This window comes from Vigna unguiculata, chromosome 8 (assembly GCF_004118075.2).
Source record: "Vigna unguiculata cultivar IT97K-499-35 chromosome 8, ASM411807v1, whole genome shotgun sequence".
In the NCBI taxonomy this organism is placed as follows: Eukaryota; Viridiplantae; Streptophyta; class Magnoliopsida; order Fabales; family Fabaceae; genus Vigna; species Vigna unguiculata.
In genome coordinates, this window is record NC_040286.1 from 42,705 (window position 1) to 66,655 (window position 23,951).

Sequence of the window (23,951 nt, forward strand, 5' to 3'; positions counted from 1 at the left end):
CTTCTACGATTTCTATCTCTTGTCGCTCCTCCTCCGCAAGCCGCCACGCCTCAGCCTCCTGAAACCTCATCCACCACGACCATCAGCGTCAACTACCAAAGCTCGCGAACTGGGCCTCCGACGGCAAGAGCCGCCGCTCGCCCTCGCCAACTACTGCTGGAACCTCACTAGTGCGGTACCTGAGCCCTAAGCTGCCAGTCGCCACTTTAATAGGTCTCAAATTCAGTCCTTCGAAATCAAGTTCGTGCGTGAAGCACGAATCTTCAACTAGAAATTTGAGAAGCTCAAACCCGCTGCCGAGGAGGTCGAGCACGTGGTGGCGCTAATGCTTCACCTGTGAAGGTCAAAGACGGTGTTGTGATTGTCCTGTGAGATTTTTATCGTCATTCATTATAAAATTGTAGACATTTGTTTATTTTGATACATTTTTGTGTTTGGGATTGGTATTGGTTTGGGTTCTGAGATTTTCAGTGATATGATATGGTTTTCCAGTGAAGTTGTAATTGCACCTTTATTGTGTGTTTATTGGTTTAGGTCTTTCCTATATATATATGTGATTATGTGAGTATTTAGGCTATAGAAAGAGGGTTATGGATACTGATGTGATGGATTTGTTTACAAATAAAACAGTCAAGAATTACAGAGTACATTGAAAAATTTTGGAGAAGGGTTTTGGGTGAAGATAAAGAGTGAAAGAGATCTAGAGATAGGGAGTGAAATGGGGTCCATTGTTTGTATAAGTGATTTGTTTGGTGGTTATTCTGTGATTTGTGTAATGAGTAATTGTAGTATTGCAGACATTACTAGTAAAATATGAAGACATTACACTAAAATAACTTCAACGAGAGCTTTGTTACCTTTTAATATTATTTCTTTTTTATGCTTATTGAGTTTTTAAATGATTGAAGTTGTAATATGCTAGAGTTGCTCATGCCTAATCAATTTGAAAGTCTTGGAGCCAAGCATCAGTAATTTGCATATAAATGTTGCCAAGAGAAAAGAATGTACTTTACTTTTGAGTGAAATGAAAAGAACAGTCTTTTGATAACATGATAACATGATCTGTCTTAGTTGCCTACTTTGTGAAAGAGCTATGGTGTAAGCATTTTAATTATTGAGAAATTTTTTAGCACAATACGATGTGAGCCATATTATGAAACTCTAATTTCTGTGTGCAGATTTATGATTTACTAAAAGAGAATCACGTGGTTTGTCTTGTATGCAGCTTTAAGTATCCATGCTTATATGTCTTTTAGCTTTAAAGTTATTGTATTCTTTGTTATTTCTCTCTGATAATGCTTGAATGGTATGTTGCTAGCCTTTATGTCAACATACTCTGTTTTGTGGAAATAAAATTTGGAATGAAATGTTTCTCCTCCCTTTGTTTACCTTTATATCAAACAATAGCCCCATCTTACCTTGTGTCTAGGCCTAACCCCAAGTTTCAATCCGGGGATTATTCTGCAAGTGGTTCTTACTTCAATTAAGGATTGCGGCTTAAATTGATTTTTTTGGGTCTTCTCAGCCAAAACTGGAGGTAATTCATTCTTAGTCTTTCTTAAACTTATGGTTCTAAGCAAATATCAAAGAACACTTAGATTATACACTTAGATTACACATGTTTATTGCATTTATTATTGATTTAAAGATTAAAATTTGTTTTTACTACAATAGATATTATTTAATGTAGTTCTAATTTTATATTTTTGTTTGTTATTCATATTTTTTAAGAGATAGTTTTGGTTACGTGGAAATATTAGCATTAAATGGGACATCTTATTTAAAATTTATGAGGGTTAAAATTAACAATTCTTTAAAGGAATTGAAAACCTAATGAAGTTAAATTTAGAATCATAGAAAGGTGTAAAGAAATAGGAAAGGAAGTCACCCGTAACATTAATGTAATTGAATATATGATATTTTTCACTTTTCATAATATGAATATGTACCAACTTTTACTTTTAACATTTTGTGTCATTAGGTTTTTTATTTTATAATTGAGATTGAGAGAAATCACTTAGTTGTTAAAAACTTCTGTTTTGACCTTTTGTTCATACTTGATACATTAGATAGTATCTGGATTTTAATAATATACTATAGCTAGGGTCACTTGGTTAAGTTTATGATATGAAGTTTGTCTTAATCAGTTTGACTGATTGTTAATTGATTCTGAGTGATTAATCATGTTTTGGACATCTTTGTAATTAAAAAAGAATTAAGGTAATTGTATATGTAGTTTCATGGTAGACACATGTTGAACTGTGACTATTGGCTTATTCATAGATGCTACCATCATCCACTGTTCTGTCTCTCGCCGGTGCTGGCACCGTTCTGACGGTGATTTTTTCCGGCGAATTGGGTCATCTCAAAGCCAAGTGTTCTCCCAGACCCAGAAAGGTTTTCAGCCGTTGGTGCATAAAGGAGCTTTATTTACAGCAACACTCCATCAATGGTTTCAAGTCCAAGAAGCAAAACTCACTTTCAAGCTTCGCATTCGGTAAAAAAGCCGAAGACAGCTTTTTCTTGGTAAAATATAATCTTGTTCCTTGCAATTTTCGTTTTTTTTTTTTTTAAATTGTTGGTTAATTTAATATAGCTGCATAATATCATTTTAAAGTCCAGTTACAGTTTGGATAACATTTAGCACTTCATAAATCTTCTGGGTTGAGTTTGAATTTTGGGTTCCAAGGGAGAAAAGACTTAGATACAATACAAGTATCCTTTTGTTTATATTTGGAGTTTTACCTTATTAACATATATTGATTACCAACCTTTATTATGACAATTATTGATTTGAAACTCCAATTCTGGTTGGAAAACATTATAACTACCTAAGGAACAACAAAGTTTTGTCTTCCAGAAGGTGACGAATTGAAAATTTGAAAGCTTACTTTTATAAAATGTTGACTTAGGCATGTGTTCCGGTCTGGAATTAGGGACCGAACCAGAACTGGGAATCAACTCTGCCATCAAAGACCCCCCCTCTTTCACCCGTCCCTCATATATATATATAGGGTCTTTCAGTCTTCAAACGGCTATCTTACTGCCAGATCTTTAGCTAACCAACCTACCCACTTCTCCACTATTTTCTCCTGAAATCTCGCATGGGGGGTGGTTATTCCTAAAATCTAGGGATATTTTTTTGTCACCTCGGCCACCTCGGCCCAAATGCTAGTCATCTCGGTGACCTTGGTCCAAATGTTCGTCACCTCGGCCACCTCGGCCCAAATGCTCGTCACCTCGACCACCTCGGCCCCAATGCTCGTCACCTCGGCCTGTGACTGAAATTCGTTGTTTTATGATAAATATTGATCGAGTCAGAATCCAAATGAGCATGTTGAGGTCGGCCATTCCCTGGACGGTACATCATGCAATTGCTTGCTTTGAAGTTTTCAATTATACAAATTTAATTCACCTATTTCACCCTGATTTTGGTGAAAAAAAAAGAGTATTAGTTTTCATGTCCTTTATCATCATGACAACAAGTGAACCTTGTCATCTTCGCCACATTTCTTTTTCCAATCCCCTTGTTATTCATCGCTATATATTCTAGTCTTGAAAACAGTGTACCTTATGAACTCACTTGGATGTTAACTGCTAATATTAAGAATATAGGTCAATTGTCTTTTATAGGACTCTTTCACATTTTATTTGTTTGTATGCTGCATGGATTTATAACATCAAATTTCAACTGACACCCTTTCTAAGGAAATTTAGATACTTTTGTAAACTTTGTCATGTTAATTGCAGTTGATGATCATCATTAAGGGGACGTAAGTAACAAAACTTGTGTACTTTGCAGGATGTAAATGAAGACACAGATGACATGTATGAAGATTTAATTAATAATTATGGAAAAGTGGTATTTAGTAGAAAAGATAAAAAGCCTGCTAGCGCAGAGATTGATGATGATGCTGAAAGCCTGTCATGTAAGCTGAAAATAAGTCTTGTCAAAGAATTTATTTCCACCTTGTTTACATTCATGTACAATCTGTCTTTCAACCTTTTGGATTATATCAGGTTTCTTTAAGAAGATTCATCTGTCAGACTATCTGAAGGATGATAAATTACATAAGAATCTTGTAAAGCAATTTAGGAATAACAATATTAAAAAGTAGGGAGTTCATTTCTATAGTTTTTAGGTAGGTATATTACTTAGAGATTTAAAAATATATATACAATTTTTGGAGGTTACGCAGCGATAGGAACTTGGTTATTGTGGTGTGCTTAAGTCACACATTGAGTAACATGGAATCTTTGGTGGAGTATTTAAGTGCTTTGTTCTTGCCCGCTTAATGGCTAACTTTTGAGGTTGAATTTCCAAGTGTTTTAGTACTTATGAATTGGTATCAAAGCCAGTTGTTGGTGTGTCATAAAGAACTATGGATGTTCGATTATGTATTGAAGTGAATGGTTCTCTCTCCTTAATAGCCTAGACTTTTAGGGTGTGTTCCCCAAGTACACAGATACACATGCAACTATGAAACATAAATTCTGGGAGAATAAAGTTGAAATAAATTAATGCAGAAGAAAATAAGGAATATTCTTGCTGCCATGGGGCTGTAAAAGGAAGTGAATACCCATAAATACCCTGATCTGCCTTCACCTTTGTTGGGTGATTGGAGCCTCATTTAAATAAATAACCTAAGCTCCAATGTTTTTACTGGACTCAGCTTGTTTGATATTTTGAATTTGTTTAGTTTATCTATTTGTTGGTGAAATTTTTTATTGATATCGTTGTTTAACTGATAAATGTAATTGTTTTCATGTGTGGTTGTAAACAAAATCATGGTACTTACCATGCCTCCATGGCCACTCTCCACCATATACCTGTTGTGCTTGAATTTGGCCAGGCTTTCAGTTCTGTGTCATTCTGACTTAATTGATGAGTAAGTAGATTCTGTTTGTAAGAATATTACTACATATGTGTGAACACAGTTAATCTCCATGTTAATTGTTATAACATTAAACATATACAAATAAATTTTAGTGGTACAGTTATAATTTTATTAAGTACTTGAGTCAATCTTCTTTGTGTGTTTCGAAGTAGAAAATCCTCTGCTAACACCTAATTTGTACATATGTTTTCTCACATTAGTTTTTACTTTTCTGTTTAATGTTCTGTACCATGGAATCTTTCTGTAAGATCATGTTATTTTCCCCTGAATACTAATACAAGTGTGTTCATGATAGGACTAGGAAGGTATATGTTAGGAGGAAAGTTGTTAAAAAATAGGTGGTTATAGGTTGTTGTCTGGTAGTTTGGAGGGGGGAGAGACTTTCAATGGAAGTTTATATATAGGGATAGGTAGCCTTGTCTTAGGAGGAAGGTTTTTGTAAAGGGGAGTGAACAGGATTATTGCTATCCTGTGTGAGGAGGGAACAATGTCCCTGGAAGCTTTGTACGTGTTACTTTGTTGGTTACAATCGAATAATCATAGGCTATTCAGTATCTTCGAGTGTGATATCTTTTTCTGTGTGCGAGTGCCGATAAACTGGTTTCACTTATCTAGAAACCTAACGGTTCAACTGTTGGAAAAACTAGTTCAGTTACTTTCTTCTTATACAAAACTATTTAAGAGAGGGAGAAATATAATGAGCCTCAAATACTGTCTAATTACTAAGTGTCATATTTGTAGTTGCTATGGAACTGGCTTCGGTTGCAAGCAAGGTTAAGGCAGCAGATATAAAGGTCTTGTTTGTGAAGCCACTTGTTTACTTTGTTGGTTACAATGGAATAATCATAGCCTATTCAGTCTCTTGGAGTGTGTAATTATTAATATCCTTTTGTGTGTGCGAGTGCTGATAAATTGGTTTCACTTCTCTCGAAACCTAATGGTTCAACTGTTCGAAAAACTAGTTCAGTTACTTTCTGCTTATACAAAACTATTAGAGGGAGAAATATAATGAGCCTCAATAGTGTCTAATTGCTAAGTGTCATATTTGTAGTTGCTATGGAATTGGCTTCGGTTGCAAGCGAGGTTAAGGCAGCAGATATAAAGGTCTTGTTTGTGAAGCCACTTGTTTACTGGACCCGAATTTTTATCATAGCTACAGCATTTTCCCGTCCGCAGATTGATGCTATCGGGTAAGGGCTTTGTCACTGATATCTTTGTACTGAGAAGGCAATGTTTGAGGATTTCATTTTTGTTGATATTGCGTTTTAGGTCCAGGATGAGAGATCGAGCTGAGAAAAAATATGGAAAAATTCCAACAGGAGATACAAAGCCCAACTCATGGACCCTGTTGGACTTCGGTAAGTGATTTTAAATTATAATATAGCATAACCTGCTAATAGAAATCTTGTTTTCACTTAAGAACAAAGCTTTACATGCCAATGCCATCGTACTCCAACCTCCCTTCTAATAGGTACCATGTAGTGCTGCCACTCAAATTGATGCCATCTTACTAAAGAACGTGTTTCTTAAGTTTTATATCTTACATTTCTAGCCAGTTTCTTTTATGATGAAAAGAAGAAAACTTTTAGAAAGGGAGGAACTTCATTTTCTTGAAGGATAAAATATCCACCTGAAAATTAACGAAGAACAGAGCCTGCTGCAGAAAGCAAGAGTACATCAATACAGTAAAGCCCTTTAATTGTCTCCATTTACCCGAAGAAATCCCTTGAAGTTGGCCATTGCACTCCAACAAGATGTATAAAGCATACACATGCAAAGACAAAACTTGTTAAATACTTTGTACTCCAACATGATGCAACAACATAACTCAGAAGATTCTACCCTCTTTGATCCCACCAGAGCCGTTTTAGCCAATCAACAAAAAATTGTGTCCGAATCCAAAAAGCCTATATAACCGCCGTATTATACTTTGTGACAGCAAGAATTACGACATTTCAGGAAACCGTCGCTTAAGTAAATAACGACAGTTAAAAATGACGTAAATTACAAAAATAAACGTCGGTATTTACATGTTTTTTTGTAGTGAACATGCTGTTGGCTCAACCCATTTTCTTCTCTCCCAACTTTCCCACTCTCATCAAGAAGACAAATTTGAGAGCTTCACTTCAGCCCCACAACAATTTTCCTCCTCTCAGAGTTTCACAAATGCCAAAACCACTTGGTGTGAGAGCAAGACCCAAAACCCTGTTGGCTCCGCTTCAGAAAAAGAGTGGTGTCCAAATTTGCCATAGCTTCAAGAAAGAGAGCGAAGTTGGTGGGAATGACGAAAGAGACTGGACAACCTCCTTTTTGCTCTTTCTCCTGTGGGCAGCACTCATCTACTATGTCTTCTTTCTCACCCCAAACCAGACCCCGGTATGTTCTTCACTCTTCTTTCCATTTTGGAATATGCTAATCGTAATATATGCTGTATTTTCGAACCAAGATTGGATATTCGTATGTGTATTACTTGTGATTTGTTTATATCAGTTCATTTGAGAATGAAAAATAATTGTAGAAGAAATATAATCTCCACCACAACAACAAAACCTTCTAATATTATTTGAGAATCAAAATTATAGTTATTATCCACAAAAGGATTTTTGCTAGAATCGTTGGCAAAACTAGTTGAGCTGAGGGAAACTAGTGGCAGGTCTAAAGAGATTCAACAATGTTAGAGTCCCTCGTGGACTAAAATAGGAAATCAATATACTGTGTAGGATCTTTAAGGATTCAATATACTCTTTGGTCCTCTTATAAGAGCAAAGAAGTAGTCGGTGGCGAACCCAGAGTCATTATAAGGTACATAGTTGCACCTCCACATTTTTGTGAAATTACAATTACTGTATTAAACTTTTATTCTTTTACAGCCTTAAATTTATGTATTGACCCTGCAGTTGAGTGAGAGACTCATATATTGATGTAAGAGTATGTGATTATACTCAATGCCCCCCACTTGTCCAGGGTCTTGGATTCATCACAGAAAGTAGCCTTTGCAGTTTTTATCTTCCTATGCTTTTATTTTTCCTTTTCTTTTGACTTAACCTGTGAGGTTTTACTTTCTTTCAGTCAAGGGATTTATATTTCCTGAAAAAGCTCCTGAATCTGAAAGGGGATGATGGTTTCAGAATGAATGAAGTGTTAGTATCATTGTGGTATATAATGGGCTTGTGGCCATTGGTATATAGCATGCTCTTGCTTCCTACAGGAAGAAGGTACTTTCCTTTGATATATATATATATATATATATATATATATATATATATATATATATATATATATATATATATATATATATTTGTCCAACATAAGTAATATGTTTCTTTCATCAGATTTCAAGCCACTCATAAACCTCTATCTTTTAGTTGTGTTATGAAAATTTATAGTTCTACGAATTGAGCATGACTAGAAGAACATAGAGAAAAGAGGGAACCTTATGGAAGAAACTTTTCATTTAACCTTTTAAGCTTATATAAATTCTTAATATCTTTCACTAGAACTGGTAAAAGAAAAGTAAAAGGAGAAAACAACAAATCTAATTATGTGATTAGTATCAGTAAGCACCACGTTGTACCAAATCATTCATGTATCATATTATTCAGTGTCATTTGACTTAGAACATTAATTTTAAGCCTAATTCAATCTTACAAAATAAGTTTGTATGGTAGAGTTCGCATCCATATATATATATATATATATATATATATATATAAATATGTATATTTATAATTTGATCATATTTTTAGTCCATGCGAGATTTCTAACCATTTCAGATTCAATAGATGATACAAATTGCTGCCTAGTTGAATCGTACAACAAAAATTATGAACCATAAACATTGAATTAATTTGCAAATACATAGTTTATTAAGCCTTGCCGCCCTCCCTTGTGCCAGCATAAATACAATAATTTGTGTTTTCTTATGTATATGTCCTATTTGACAATACCTGAAGCTGGTTTCATATCTTCCTTTTGTTGTTCTACAGCTCAAAAAACAGTATTCTTGTATGGCCCTTCCTGATACTTTCATGTTTTGGAGGTGCATATGTACTTCTTCCTTATTTTGTACTTTGGAAACCGCCAGCACCTCCTGTTGAAGAAACTCAGCTTAAAACATGGCCCTTGAATTTTCTGGAATCAAAAGTAACTGCATTGGTAATGCTCATCTCAACCTGATTCCATAGTTAGGTGATTTTGCATGATCATAAGAAAAAACAGCCCATTTGCAATCTCATGTTTATCATTGGCGAAACACTTAAAATGCAGTGTAGATTTGAGTTATAAAATGATTAAAAAAAGCCATTGCAGAGGTTGCCCCTTAGTGTTTTTTATAAAAACATCATAGTTGTATGTCATTAGAAAACACACACACAACCTGCTGCATACATTGGTGCAGTGAAAGAAAAATATTTGGAAGGTTTTCATATTCAACTGCTTTTAGTCTTATTGTTTGATGGAATCAATCTATTTTTAACGTTTTGGATTCCTCTTCCTATTCTTTTCATTCTTAAACTTACCTGATCAATAAAAGCAGAATATGATCATGATGAAATTGAACAACCATGATGATTTGGAATAGTTTTCAAAAGGCCCTCTATTAGTCCTCATTGAAAAACTTTCTTCCTAGACATGCTTGTCAGCATGCCCCTTTTATGGAAGATCCATGGGAATAGCCCTATGGACAAATGTATAGCATAATCTCAGTAGTCTCTTCTTTTTAATTTATTTTATTGAAGGATGTAACTTATCGTACTTGCACATCAGATATCACTTGTTGCAGGGGTAGCCATCATAATTTATGCTGGTTTAGCTGGACAAGATGTGTGGAAAGAATTTTACCAGTACTTTAGGGAAAGCAAATTTGTAAGTTCATACCAACCATTTCAACAAGTTGGCATGACTATTCATTGTATTCATTATATAAGCATTAGCAGTGTCATAGACTTTTTCAATCTTGTTATCGTGATCTTTGCTAAATGAAATGCTAATGTAAATTCAACAATTGCTGGTCTACTAGGCCAAGTTCATGACTACATTAGAATGCAGTTCTTAGACTTCATGTTCATGATTTACACTGTTCATTTTTCATAAAATTGGAAATGTTAGGTGCTAAGGTCGAGTTTTCATATTGCAGATTCATATTACCTCCATTGATTTTATTGTACTTTCCACATTTGCACCATTCTGGGTATACAACGACATGACTGCACGAAAATGGTAAATTACTTGCCATATAAGTTCTTAGTTTAATTTTTATATTCAGTTCCTAGTCCTAGTTATATACTTCATCCGTTCCATGATAACTGCGGTTTTAGTTATTTAAAAAAAATTCCAAATTGACTGATGCTCTCACATTCCAATGAAGTATTAATTCTTTCTCTTCCTAGTTTATCCTCAAATTAATCACTCTTTTTTTCTCATTCAGAGCAATTTATTTATTGAAAAAGTGAGACTATTTTAGCAAAATTATTTCAAAAAGTGATATACTTATTATTCTTAATCTGTGTGAGAAGTGTCAACCTAGTTGAGATTAGAGTCGAGACAATGATGTTTTGGTTACCTATTTTGATTAAAAAAAACCTTTGTGTGAAAACCTTAAACTGCGGTTATTGTGGAACGGAGGGAATAAAAGACAATGTAGCACATATTTTAACGCTAGTCTAATTTGCAGGTTTGACAAAGGTTCTTGGCTTCTTCCCATATCATTGATACCATATTTAGGGCCTGGTTTGTACCTTCTCCTACGGCCATCATTATCAGCAGTGTCCATTTCGCAAACTCCTGTTGAACCAGAGTGAAATTACATGTGATGACTGCCAATAATACAAGTGCACACTTTCTATGCAACAAAAATGGATCTGGTTTCAAGTTTGGTTCAAGAAGGTAATTTCATTCTACGCAGTTCACAACAAACTGACATTAGCTACATTTTTATTATTAGATGGGATCCAGTTTCAAAGAAAAAACATTATTGTTTCTGTGACATCACTTAGCCAATCATAATCTTTGTGCTCAGGTAACTCAAGGAAAAAATCCATCTCTCAGCACTTTGTTGCTAACTGTGGTGTCAATGAAGTTAGTATAACAATAATATCCATAGTTATACTTTCCCGCATATGACATACTCAATTAATTATCTTTTAAATCAATTACTATCTTATAATTGATTATTGTCTTATATATTTAAATAATTAGTAATTATGTTACAAACCAAAGAATATAGTGATAAAAAAGAACAGAGAAAATGAGGGCACTGTGATTTGTATGTTATTTGCAATAAAAAGGAAACTACAATAGGAGGAAACCTCCGATTGCCCAGAGCATAGCTCCTATAACAGAGAATCACATAATGCCTTGCCCTTTTTGCCTCATCAGACTAAGTAACAGAAAATACTCTCTCACCTCTAGCGACCTCTCCACTTACTCATGCCACCTCAGCATCCCCATTTCCCTTCTTTCTTTTGCGCACATAAACCTTCCATATCTTAGGTGTCATATGCCCCTCATGGACCAATGGCTCTTTCAGCCCATAAACTTGTTGGGTTTCCAACAACGTCACTCCCTTCAACAACAGGCTTGTCCTCAATTGGAAAGGAAAAGAGAGGCAAAGAAGAGTTACTCACCTAACCACTACTATAATCACTCATGGAAGGGAAAGGATAAAAAGAAACATGATAAGTCCCTTTCTATGTTTCACCAAGAACCACCAAGTAAAAGTAAGTCACCAAGTGGTCATACTCTCCATTCCACTTCTCAAAGATTAAGTTCCATTAAATGTTTTAAATGTTTAGGTATGGGCATATTGCTTTGACTTGCCCAACCAAGAGGACTATGTCCTTAAAGAAGAGTGATGATGTTGATAGTGAGCACCCATCTCCCCATTCTCCTTCAAGAGAAGAATCTTCTTCCTCTAGTAAAACTAAAACTTGTGAGGGAGTCTCTATGTTAGTGAGGCACATGATAGACCAAGTTCAAAGTGAGGTAAGCCAACTCAAAGATAAGACATTTTTCAAACAAGATGCATCATTAATAAGTGGATTTGCTCTTTAATTATTGATGGAAGAAGTAGTACCAATGTGGTTAGCACAAGGTTGGTGGAAAAACTTAGCTTAGAAATCATTCCTCATGCTAAGCCTTGCAAGCTTACTTGGATAAGTAAGGAGGGAGAAATAAATGTCAATAAACGAGTCCTAATTAACTTTTCAATAGGAAGCTACAAAGATGAGGTCCTATGTGATGTTCTCATGGAAGTCACACATATCTTACGAGGTAGGCCATGACAATTTGATGAACAACTTTACATGATGGCCATACCAACAAATACATTTTTTTCATACATGGGAAAAAGATCACTTTACTACCTCTATGACTTCTAGTAGTTAATAAGGATGAAAATATAATAAAAGAAGAAAAAGAAGAAAAAGAAAAAGGGCAAGTCTTTACCAAGGTGTTAGTTGCCTACAAAAAGAGTTTCCCAAAGCAAGATGTGCACCACCATTCTTCCTCTTCTTCCCAAACCAAGAAAGAAGAACAAAGGCACAAGCAAGAGAGGAAGAGTGGCTTAGAAAAGTAACATGGCCTCTCCAAGGCTAGGGTTGGAACCCTTAGAAAAGATGGAGAAAGATCTTAAGAGAAATTACTTCCTCAACTCAAGTCAAGCTCCATCAACAAGGGTTTCAAGAATTTGAGGTCAAATTCTCTCAAAGAAGGGGAGGATGATGTAGGCTTGACCCTTACCAAGGATAGTGGCCCAAGACATATGGTTTGGAGAACCCATATGTTTAGATAGGGAGTTACCTAATCCCTTCCATTGTCTTAGCTTTCATTATGTTTGAATTTTCCTAAGTTGACTTTGGTTGACTTGACTTTGATGGACTTGTTGACTATTGACTTGAGTTGACTTGTTGACCATTGACTTAGGTTAACTTGTTGGCCATTGACTTAGGTTGGCTTGTTGACCTTAGTTGACATGGTAATCCTTAGTTATTTGTTTTGTAGGTTTGCTTATGGTAATTAGGAGAGAATGAACACTAATGGGAGTGGATTAAGACATGTCTACATGGAAAGCATAAAGCATAAAACATGTGTGATGTGGATGAGAGAGGAAAACATAAAGCATAACACATAAAGCAACATGAGCATATGGTCCTCCTTGTACCTTGGACGAAATTCACACAAAGAGACCACCTAGTCTACTCCATTTTTGTCATCTTATGTATTAGGTTTAACCTAGTTTCTAGAGGCTAGAGTTTTGTAATTGTTTAGCTACCCTTTTGCACTTTTGGTTTTTGTTTAGAGGCCCCTAGAACTTTCTATTTAAGGGGTGCTCTTTGACATGAATGATGGTTGATCAATTTGAGTATTTTCTATATTGTTTCAACCACATTTTCGTGAGCTTTTCCTCCAAGGAGTGGAGGTTCTCCTTTGCCTTGTCTTAAGTAATCAAGTGACGACACAACATCACTTATCTCCAAGGGTTGGTTAGCCTTATGGCCCCACTATGAGTGGCATGCTCCCTTGCTCCATTACCATCTTCTTATGCTTCCATATTCTTCTTGTTTTCCTTCATTTTAATTTGGCAATTGTGTTTGTGTTGTTATCTTGTTTCATTTTCTTGTTCAAATCATTGCTCTCCTTCTATTGAACACCAAGAGTCTTTGTTCTTGAGATAATCTTATCAATGGCATACTCACACCACCATTATGATTATTTTGTCTAACTTCTATTAATTGATTAATGTAAATTAGATTATAATTGATTAAAATTATGATATTCATACAATATTACAGTAATATTAGTGTTATTGGATTATTGCTATGTTCCATCAAATGCCCTCATTTTATCAATATGGAATCCGTCACGATTTGGAAGATATTATCCCATGAAACTGATTGATTATGTGATGTTTTGAATGTTCCGAGCTTCATCACAACATTTTAGAATATGCAACTTCAATCATGTGCACTATTAATGACATGAATCTTATGTTTTTGAAAGAACCTCAAGGTGTAGTTGGATAGAGTATTCTAATAAAGCAATTCATTTTTTTTGGAGAATTTAAATTTTTTTGTAATGAAATGCTGTGTTTGAAAAGAGAAATTAAAAAATATTTAAAATATAAATATTTTTTAAAGTATTTCAATTAGTTAAATTATTAGAAATTTAAATACCCTTAAAATAAGTAAAATTTGAAAAAAAATTTCTCTTTCACGACCTTACACTCTGAACTAATACTTAAGTTGACTAATACGTTTTAAATTTAATTTAAAATTTTTATACATTAAAATAAAGACTTAATTATGTTTTAAGTCTCTCTTTGGGAACTTTCAATTGGCGTTCCCAATAAATTTTTGTGGTCTCTCCTTCAAATTTAAAACTTTTCAATTGAATCCCTACTCTTAAGTGTGTCTGTTAACTTTATGATGTGACAGTTATCTTGCACTCTCATTTTTCATAAATGTTGCAAATATTATTTGTTACAAAGGACAGTTATGACTTCATCTTTTCCTATATTGATTGCATTTAAAGAAAATAATTTTTAAATTTACAAAAAAGTTGCAAAAAAAAATTATAAAATATAAAACATGTAACTGGAAAATTATAAAAAAAAAATTAAAAATATAAAATTACAAAAATTAACAAATTATAAAAATATATAATTTCATAATTACAAAATTACAAAATATATAAATATATATTTTATTTTATAATTTTATAATTTATAATTTTATAATTTTATAATTTTATAATTTCATAATTTCATAATTTCATAATTTTATAATTTTATAATTTTATAATTTTATAAAATCATTTTATCGTTATCCTTTTATTTATATGGTTTACTGCACTCTTGTTTTAAAATAATTTAATAGCGTTTTTTATTTTTATTTTTATTGTATTTTCTCATCAAATCTATTGCTAAGTAAATTGTATTTCTTCTTGGAGAAAGTAAATATTAGACTACCTGCTAATCCTGTAATCAAATTTGAATTATCTTCTTTTGATTTAGTGATATAGATTTTTTTCTTTTAAATTAAGTCCATTAACGTTACGAACACTACAAGAAAAAATATTTTTAACGGAAGTTTATTTTTACATTACTCAGGGTTAAAACTTCTACTAAGTTCTTTACTTGGAGTTTCGATTTCTCCCGCTAAATCATCCCTGGAGAATGTGTTAACCAGGGTTTTTACGAACCCCAGGAAGCACCAATCAATAACGGAGGTTTTTTATCCTCTTGTATTTAACATAAGTTTTAAAACCTCAGTTAAGTTTTGTGGGTTTAAAACCCCGATTAATTACCATAAATTTTGAAACCTCCGTAAAATATCGTGGATTTTGAAACCTCCATAAAATACTATGGGTTTGAACCTCCATAAAATAACATAGGTTTCAAAACCTCCATAAAATATCATGTGTTTCAAAACCCCCTAAAATACCCTGGGCTTCAAAACCTCCATAAAATATTATAGGTTTCAAAACCTTTGTAAAGTACCATAGATTTTTAAATTATTATTATTATATTATTTTACTCATTTATCATTTATGTATTCATATATATTTTTTCAATCACAATTATTTACATTTATTCTATTTTTTTAATCTATATTTAATGAAATTATACATAAATAGATATAAACTCATCAAATTGACATTATTTATAGATGACTAAATGTATATCAAAGTATAACAAATATACGAATTCAAATTCAAATTCAAGTACAATATTAGTCAGCAAAAACTATCATGAAGTACTGCAATGGTTCTCAAAACATAAAATGATTCAATTAACTTCCACATTATATTATATTCTTCAACTATCACATATGATTTTCCTCATGTACATAACTTGTTGTATTAGTTGGCACACTTTCTTGATCAGAAACCTACAATATAAATGTGAATCATAATTACAAATGTAAACTCTAAAAAATAAAAGAAGTTATCCAGTCTTAAACATTATCGGTGCAGGATTGAACATAGTCAACTCAGGAGGCAATTGATTTTGATAATTTTGAGAAAAGAAGTTCAGGAATTAGAGTATGCCTTGGATCCATCTTACAATGTAATGAAAAGAAAGATTAATCATAATCCAGGATTCAAGTTGAGTGGATGAGAATGAAAAAAATTTAATTATAATTTGTCGACAAAAATTTTCCAATAAATTTCACGAAAATTATATCAGATAGCTACAACACCATAATAGTACTTCATGTAGCATATGCATGATTTCTAATGTAATTTGAAATATATTATTGAACATCTTTAAATGCAATGCGATAAGGATTTAGATTCTGTAGAAGTTAGTAGCTCTATAATTCCATTATTTAGCATCAATACAGTGATTTCTGTTAACACAAAAATAAAGACCATAATATAGTGATGTTAGATCTGGAAACAAGCTAAAGATATCTAACGGAAAAACAAATGAAAAAAATGTCACCTGTGCAAGACCTAGAGCATGATATCCAGCACCTAGTGCACCATTGGCACCGCCAACCAAACCATAACCGACATGTTGTGGATAACTTGCAAGCAATCCTGGTCCTGACTTCTGTGTGTTTGACCCTCCAGACTTTTGATCAGACCGTGGCTTTGCCAAAGAGCACTCTAAAACTTTACCTGAAACATAGAATAAAGCTAATGAATATTGACAAACATTCAAAAAAACAATCACACAAGGTTGGACAATGTGCTACCTTCTAATTCATATCTTTCAGTGCTTTCATAGCATTGGACCTCTCTGCAAAATGTACAAAGCCAATTCTGTTCTTTTCTTGTCCAGATTTTTTATCATATTGCTATAAAAAATTAGTCAAGTCAATTTACTTTGCTTGTACTGCGATGAATATATTAAAAAAAATTGAAAGAACAAAACATCTTTAAGTGCATCAACACACTAATCCACCACAGCTTGAGTCAAGCCGGGTTGCAAAATTTTTTACTCACCAAAAAGTGAGTCAGGTTGAGCTAACTCGTATTTAACTCAACCCGAAGTGAGTAAACCCATGTGAGCCAGATTGGCTCAATTTGACACCCCTAGATACAATGTAGGTCCCTTCAAGACTCTAGTTAGCTAATGCATTCACAAAAGGACTTCTCTAGAACAATTTAGGGATCTCACGTTGAAGGGTAGTGTTGTTATACCAACTAATAGAATTTAATATTAGTCCCTTCAAATTCTTAGGCTCTTGAGCGGCGTAAAGTCTTTTGTCTCCATAACACATCAACCTAGGAAGATACATGACTCTAACCATGACATCACAGCCAAAAACCATCTCCCTGCCCACACCTCAAATTTTTTAGCTATAGAATCCATTTTTGCAGTATTTTCATGATTCACTTTTTCACAGTCGTGTAGAATACATGTATTTTTATTCAAAAACATGAATTGCATCCTCAACTTCTTTACAACAAAAAACAAGTATGACCTCTGCTTTCATCTCTCATCTATCCTAGCTCAGCAGTATCATTTCCAGCTAACCCAAGTATTTTCTAATAGACCACTGCTCTCCAATATAAGGATCTCTGTTCACTCAGCTCTTTGCTCGAAAGCCTTCATACTTTTTTCAACTTCTTTTGACTCTCCTCACACGTAACTTATGTGTTCCATTCTTATGTATTAATTTCGTCTTTTATTTATCACTTCATTCCAGTGTTCTCATGCCAGTTAATATGAATGTGCCTATAGTTGTGAATAGTTTTTGGCATTTATATATCTATAATATAAAATCTTTGATACGAAAGTCACCCAACTACAACATTTTTGTGGTCAGCCACTCCTCATTATGATTGGTAACTATGAAGCTAAAGAAACTAATAGATGATGATGTAAATTTAATGACTTAATGGGTAGACAGTCTGAAATGTGTACCTGAAAAAGAATGAGCACCCTTAAATCACTTTTTCTCAACTCCTCAAGCATTGAATCAAGAAGTTGCAACTTGCCACTTGCTTTTAAATCAAAATCAAGATACTGAGACGGTTCGAGACCCTTGTTAGGGATGACTACAACACTGTCGAGAGATACCACAATAAAAATAAACTATTAAGAAAATACACAAACACTTGACAGCTCTGGAGTTAATAAAAAGGAACACCAAATCAAATATAAAAAAAGTACACGTTAGTATATCAAATTCATTTTAATTATGAATCAGAAACACCAAATCAGAATTAGCATCAATTCATATGCAGCATAGGATGTTGAAATGAATTCAATATAAAACAAAATCAATTTTTATTAATAATACTGAATTGATTATATTGATGTCATACTCATTGTAATTATATCGCTCAGTAGTAAGAACTTGTTAACAGTTTAGCACTAAACATCTAATAATAATAAATACATTATTTCATGCAACTTTATATTGTTTTTGATGTTATGATATGCATGCAATTTATTTAGAAAGTAAAACCTAACCTTCCGAGTTAATATAAGAACATCACGAACAGCCTCAATGTTATCAACCTTTGATGAGGAGCGCAGAATAGAAGCATTTGACAGTAAAATAGAACAATATTGTTCAAGCTGCATATTAGATATTTGTATAGGAACCCAATACTCAACAAACCTAACGGAGTCAGACTTGCCTCTGTATGGATTATGACTTGACAACCTCTCCTTCAGTTGAGTGACACTATTAATGGAATTAGTTATTAAACCAGCTTCTTTTTCATTATTAATTTGAGAGCCCTGCAGCATGCTTGTAGCAATAGAATCCCCATCTTCAAGCTGATGAAAAATTACCAAGAGATCAAAGATGTACCCATAGATAAGCATAAAATATAACTATATGTGTGTTTGTGAGAGCATGTGTGCAAACCTGTGAATAAGTAACCAAACATTGATAATAAATAGAACTAGGTAACTGGTTATTCAAACTTTGAATAAGAAAAAATTTGGTCAAATGTGAACTCATTAACTATAATTATTGTATACAGACCAGCAACATTGTTACAGTCAAGTAGTATGCTTAATTTGAAGTAAATGCAAATTAAATGTTTCTTATAACAAAGACATAATCAGATTTTTTTTTCCACAGCAAAAAATGCTAAAACTTTAGAATCTAAAAGTGATAGAGCACCAATAGGTGAACCAGCACGCAGAACATGAAATCAAAAACAATGTAGCAAAGCAATGCACTTGCTGTCCGACAGACATCCTACACAGAGTATTATTCTGGGCAAACAAACTGCAAATAGCAATCCCCTTTGCCTAATTACACACTCTACAACTTCTAAATAACTGCCATCAGTTATTCTCTACGAATAACTGTCATCACAGTAGTATCTAATTCTAATAAAGAACTGTTGACGCAATGCGAGTTATTTTCTAGCACATATTCTACCCATAACTGCCAACATGACTGATATTATTATACTAGCATCTAACAGTACATGACTGCTCATACCAGTTATTATCAGTTCCTATTAAAAGGTGGTTGTTGTCCTCAATCACTGTCACCTTTAGAAACACCATTTTATCCTCTATTTCTTTCCCAATAAGCAAACCTTAACTTCCTTCTCTCCAACAATACAAAATACTTTTCACTAAAAAGAAATGGAAATCTGAAATTCATAATATAACATATTTCCTTCAAGGGTTTATCCTATTGTACCGATAAACCCTTTCCAACATTATGTGTATGAGTAACATTAGGATTGACTTTAACCTTTTCCAACAAAGTTGCTTTCTTAGGCTTCTCTTCTCTTCGAGCCTCTCTCTCTTTTTCTCTTTCCTTGCAGTTGTCATTATTTTCTCCCTGTAAAACAACAACCACTTTATACTATGATAAACTGCTATGAACATTTAATTGCGACATCAGCTTAAAAAATAGAATTATAGATAAAAGATACAACACAAAATGTATGACCTCACCTTAAACATAAAATCATATTCAAAATAATGCATAAATACATACATGTGTATAAATAAAAGATAGGAAGAATACCTATGAAGTCACACATTCAAAATTAACTCCAATTTAAGTTGTGGAAAAAGGAATTTATACTAAAATTTTCTAAGTAGAGTTTTTCAAGCACTTAAGGAATTTATTGTGGCTCATGGACAAGCTCAAAAGGTATTTTTTGTAAATACAATGCAATAATTGTGTCTCATTTGTTTTTAATGATGATGCCAATGATTTTTTTTGTATGGGGATACTAACAGACTGCAAAAAAATTTCCTAAGCATTATAAGGGTCAACTAGATGTTAAAAATTCTAATATTAATATTGGTGGTGTACTGGACTTGGCATCTAAGCAAACCAAATGATTTGTTAAGGAGAGAAATAACAAATGCTAAAACTACGAAGCCAGACATCCCTTCGACGAAAAGGAGAAAATGTGTCTTTGAATCTGTTGGTTTACATAAATGCTCTACAATCGAGAAGCAACATAAGATACCATCAAAACAATTTGGAAAAACAATAGAGAGCAACCTGCTTTCGTCAAGTGATTTTGTGTGCTCTAAGGGTTCTCGTAACTATCTTTTAATAGCTAGTAACTTTATTCTCGTAAGTTACTCAACAATTATAAAACTTAACACCATGGTACAATACACACTATAAAGCTGTATACATGATCATACATTAAAATATCCCTACTTACCTTTAATATTTATGATAAAAAATAAATATTAAAAATATAGATTTTACTAATAAACTGACAAAGACAAAAATTATTACTTTTCTTCCAAAATATTTTCTTTAACTATTAATTTAATTATTTCTTAAAGAGTGTAGATAAAAGTCAACTAAAAGTCCAAGTTTCTATCTATCTAGTTCCAGGCTATAAAAGAAATGCATAGCATTGAAGACTTTCAACCTGGACTACAGCAGAAACACCTGAAAAATGAAATATTCAACCTTCACGTTTATAGGCCTTAGATTGGATACAGAACATCTTTTAAGAAATCCTTGCCCTCCCACTCTAGCATTTCAAAATTGAACTGCAAAACAATTCCTAACAATTGATACGTGATTGAAAACTACGGTTAAAATAAAATATAAAAAAACTGGTAGCATACTGACAGTGTACATTACACCATAGTAATATTAAAACACATTAACAAAATTATTAAAAATAATGTATTATTACTTTTTATAGATTCACGAGCACTCGAAAGAAACATTATGAAAATATTGCCGAAAAGAAAAGTCAACTACCTACATCAAGGCAAAAATCATATAAAAAAAAGAAGTGATGCTTTAGCTCTAAAATTGATAACAAAACTTATCACTATTAATTCTAAACTGTTTGTGGTAACAGATATAAATTAATTTTAAACACTTTATTAGTGCCGCTCATTTCTCCTTATTGCACCATATTCCAGCAGTTATATTTATCTTTCTAATTTCATATTAGTTTATCAATTTATGAATGAAAACTGACTAAAATAACAATAAACTAGTTACTTTTGTATTATCAAAGGAACTATATGATTGGTATTCGTGAATCCAACTGGCAACGTTAAGCAAATCAGCACAACATAAAAACAGAGTTATTAACCAAATTCACATCAACTTAAATTGAGACATAGTAAATTTATGCTCAAACTATGCAAGTGTATTTAATTAATTCATACTTGGTTTCAAATGGCGTTTACTTGCTATATTAAAATGCTATGCACAGGTCCAAGAATTTCATTCAACTAGTTGTGACACAAACATGGCAACAACAGCAGTTACCCTTACTGGACTATGACAACATCAAATCACATGGCCGCAAAAATTTTTAAGCTGTGACAGTAAAAATTATGTGACAGCAGCAGTAACCAATTCAGGTCATATTCACATCAGGAATTTTAACTCAACAACAATTCCCAATTCAATTCCCAACATTAGTATAAAATTAATATTAAGCTCACTAGTAAGGTTACAAACTCTACCTTATGAGGAGGTTGCAGACCGAACAATGATAAGCACCATTGCACCTTTTGCAAAACATGAACTTACTTGCAAAACACTTTCTTTCTCTCCAGCAAAATACTCTGCATCAAACAATAAATTAAAATTGTTTCAATAAATTTTCCCAATTATACAATAAAACTATCAAAATTATAGAAAATTGAAATTTGAAAAACTTGAATTCATATTCTTTTGGACAGACTAAATGAGTGTTTGATTTAGTGTCTCTTAAATGTTTAAATCGCAACAGAGTAGGATAAAGAGATAAAAACCCACCGAAAAGAGCAAGTTCAACACACCACACAAATCAATTGAGCTTTGTATCGGTTAAAGATTTTGAAACCCTAGTTATTGGGCTCACCGTCTTCGTCGTGTTCATCACTAGCGTCAGCTCCACCTTCGTCTCCGCTCTCATGCTCGGCATCGTGGTCGATTGTCTCCATAGTGCTTTCCTTGTGCCTGAGGAACTATTCCTCGACGAGCCAGACGCCTCTCAGACCATCTGATTCCTCTCCTTCCTCCGCAGCCTCGCCATTCTCGCTGCTGCCATTCTAGCTGGGCGAGGATCCTTGGATGTGACGCTCTCTGTTCGTTCACCTCTCCGTTCGCTCACCTCTCCGTTCGCTCTCCGTTTCTCCTTTCTCCTTTTCTCCTCTTCGTTTCCCCTCTTTTGTTTCACCTCTTTCTCCTTTCTCCTTCCTTCGCCTCCATTTGCACCTCCATTTGCGCCTCAGATTGCCGCCATTCGCATTTGCTCGATTGGGTTATTTGGTTCGATTGCTCGCATTTGCGCCTCAGTCCACTCCTTTTCTGTTTCTGGTATGACATTCATCAATGTATTGTTGCGTTTTTGAATTTAATCTTGCCTATTTTTGATTTGAGTGGCCAATTTTATGATTAGGGTTTTCTGTGCGAGTAACATTTTTGTGATGTCTATACCTTGTCAAAATATCTTGAATGAATGAATGGCTTTATTTCTGTCGAGCTTGAGTGGCATTGACATATTGTGTTGATTGCATTTCATCTTCATATCGTACATAGTTCGCCGTTGTTGCTTGTGCTTGCGGATCACTTGTCACTTGCAATTGTCAGTTTCTGGGGTTGGATATGAAAAAATCCTGGCAAACTTTAGAAACAAGTTTAATATTTTTTCTTTTTTGTCTTATCATGTATATTTTAGTCCATTGTTCCAGATACAAATGGATTGGGTTGAGAAGTGACTATTTGAAGAAGTGAATCAAAATCAAGTGCTAGCTCACGGTTATATGGTAGACTCGTTTATTAACATCCATTGGTGTTTAATCTTTTCTTTAAAATCTATTCAAGCTATGGTCACCAAAAAAACAGGGCTCGTGCTCAATTTATTTATTGACTTGGATGGAGCGTTAATCTTATCCCCAACACAAATTACTGCTACCAAGACTTCTCCTCCTAGTATCTTTTATTTTTTGTATAACTCACATTAATTAAGAAATGTTAATTGCCAAGTGGCTTCATTCGTGAGATTTATAAAAGAATTTTGTCAAGGTTAACATCTCTATGTATGTGTTGGTTATAAACATGATATGCCATGTTTATAGGCTGAGAATTATTTACTTTGTGGGGGTGAATTTGATGTCACACACTGCAAGGATTAAACTTGTAGAGATATAATTATCTGTGCTTTGTTAATTAAACTTGTAGAGATATAATTAAGGTCTTTGCATTGACATAACTTTTCCCCTTCTGTGTTTTGTTGTTTTTTGGACAATGCTTATGTGCAATGAATTATTTCTCCAAACATCATGGTTCTGCCAGAGCCTAAAAGTTTCGATTGTATATATTTTTTTTTCCAAAGACACTGTTGTAGTTTCTAGGAAAATGATTATGTAAGATTATTTATGTTGCATATTCTTTTCACTTATTTTATCTGTTTTATTCTACTACATTAGCTGCATAATTAGACTAATTTCTTCAATGCATATTCTTTTCATATTCTGTATTTTTGACTGAAATTTATTAACAAATACATTCTTTTTTGGGTTCTGCATACTAGTTATTTATGTTGGTACATTATTGGTGTTGATGTTTGCATGGATCTGCAGCAATTTTTTCTCTCTAATCGGATATTACATGGCATGAACTCCAATTTGATATATAC

At 33.4% G+C, this 23,951-nt stretch overlaps 3 protein-coding genes and 1 long non-coding RNA gene across 15 annotated transcripts in view; 3 read left to right on the plus strand and 1 right to left on the minus strand.

The window, feature by feature from the left end:
- The window catches only part of LOC114193924 (uncharacterized protein At1g76660), a 56,591-nt gene that overhangs the window by 6,699 nt on the left and 25,941 nt on the right, over positions 1–23,951 (plus strand). The gene's annotated exons all lie outside the window — the stretch shown is intronic.
- The window catches only part of LOC114193923, a 24,173-nt gene continuing 222 nt past the window's right edge, over positions 1–23,951 (plus strand). Inside the window, exons 1-12 of one of the 8 annotated variants that reach the window (XM_028083916.1) lie at positions 1–368; positions 1,430–1,537; positions 2,284–2,526; positions 3,803–3,929; positions 5,950–6,088; positions 6,168–6,256; positions 6,943–7,274; positions 7,968–8,113; positions 8,885–9,053; positions 9,663–9,761; positions 10,033–10,115; positions 10,570–11,061. In XM_028083916.1, coding sequence (XP_027939717.1) covers positions 2,284–2,526; positions 3,803–3,929; positions 5,950–6,088; positions 6,168–6,256; positions 6,943–7,274; positions 7,968–8,113; positions 8,885–9,053; positions 9,663–9,761; positions 10,033–10,115; positions 10,570–10,696 — 1,554 coding nt within the window. In that variant the 5' untranslated portion in view covers positions 1–368; positions 1,430–1,537 and the 3' untranslated portion in view covers positions 10,697–11,061. The other 7 variants (XR_003606316.1, XR_003606317.1, XM_028083915.1 and 4 more) reach the window with 7 other exon arrangements.
- LOC114193927 lies at positions 16,411–22,245 on the minus strand. Of its 5 annotated transcripts, none has more exons than XR_003606321.1 (8): positions 22,173–22,245; positions 21,793–21,894; positions 20,730–20,853; positions 19,577–19,666; positions 18,325–18,636; positions 17,773–17,914; positions 16,598–16,699; positions 16,411–16,520 (listed from the first exon to the last, which is right to left on the minus strand). It is a non-coding gene; the product is annotated as an uncharacterized LOC114193927 (long non-coding RNA). The 5 variants fall into 5 exon arrangements; XR_003606322.1 differs by having other exon boundaries at positions 20,750–20,853; positions 22,088–22,203; XR_003606319.1 differs by having other exon boundaries at positions 22,088–22,203.
- The window catches only part of LOC114193926 (protein Iojap, chloroplastic-like), a 13,338-nt gene continuing 11,903 nt past the window's right edge, over positions 22,517–23,951 (plus strand). Inside the window, exon 1 of the mRNA XM_028083930.1 lies at positions 22,517–22,630. The gene's annotated coding sequence lies outside the window, so the exon portion shown is untranslated. The remainder of the gene's footprint in view (positions 22,631–23,951) is intronic.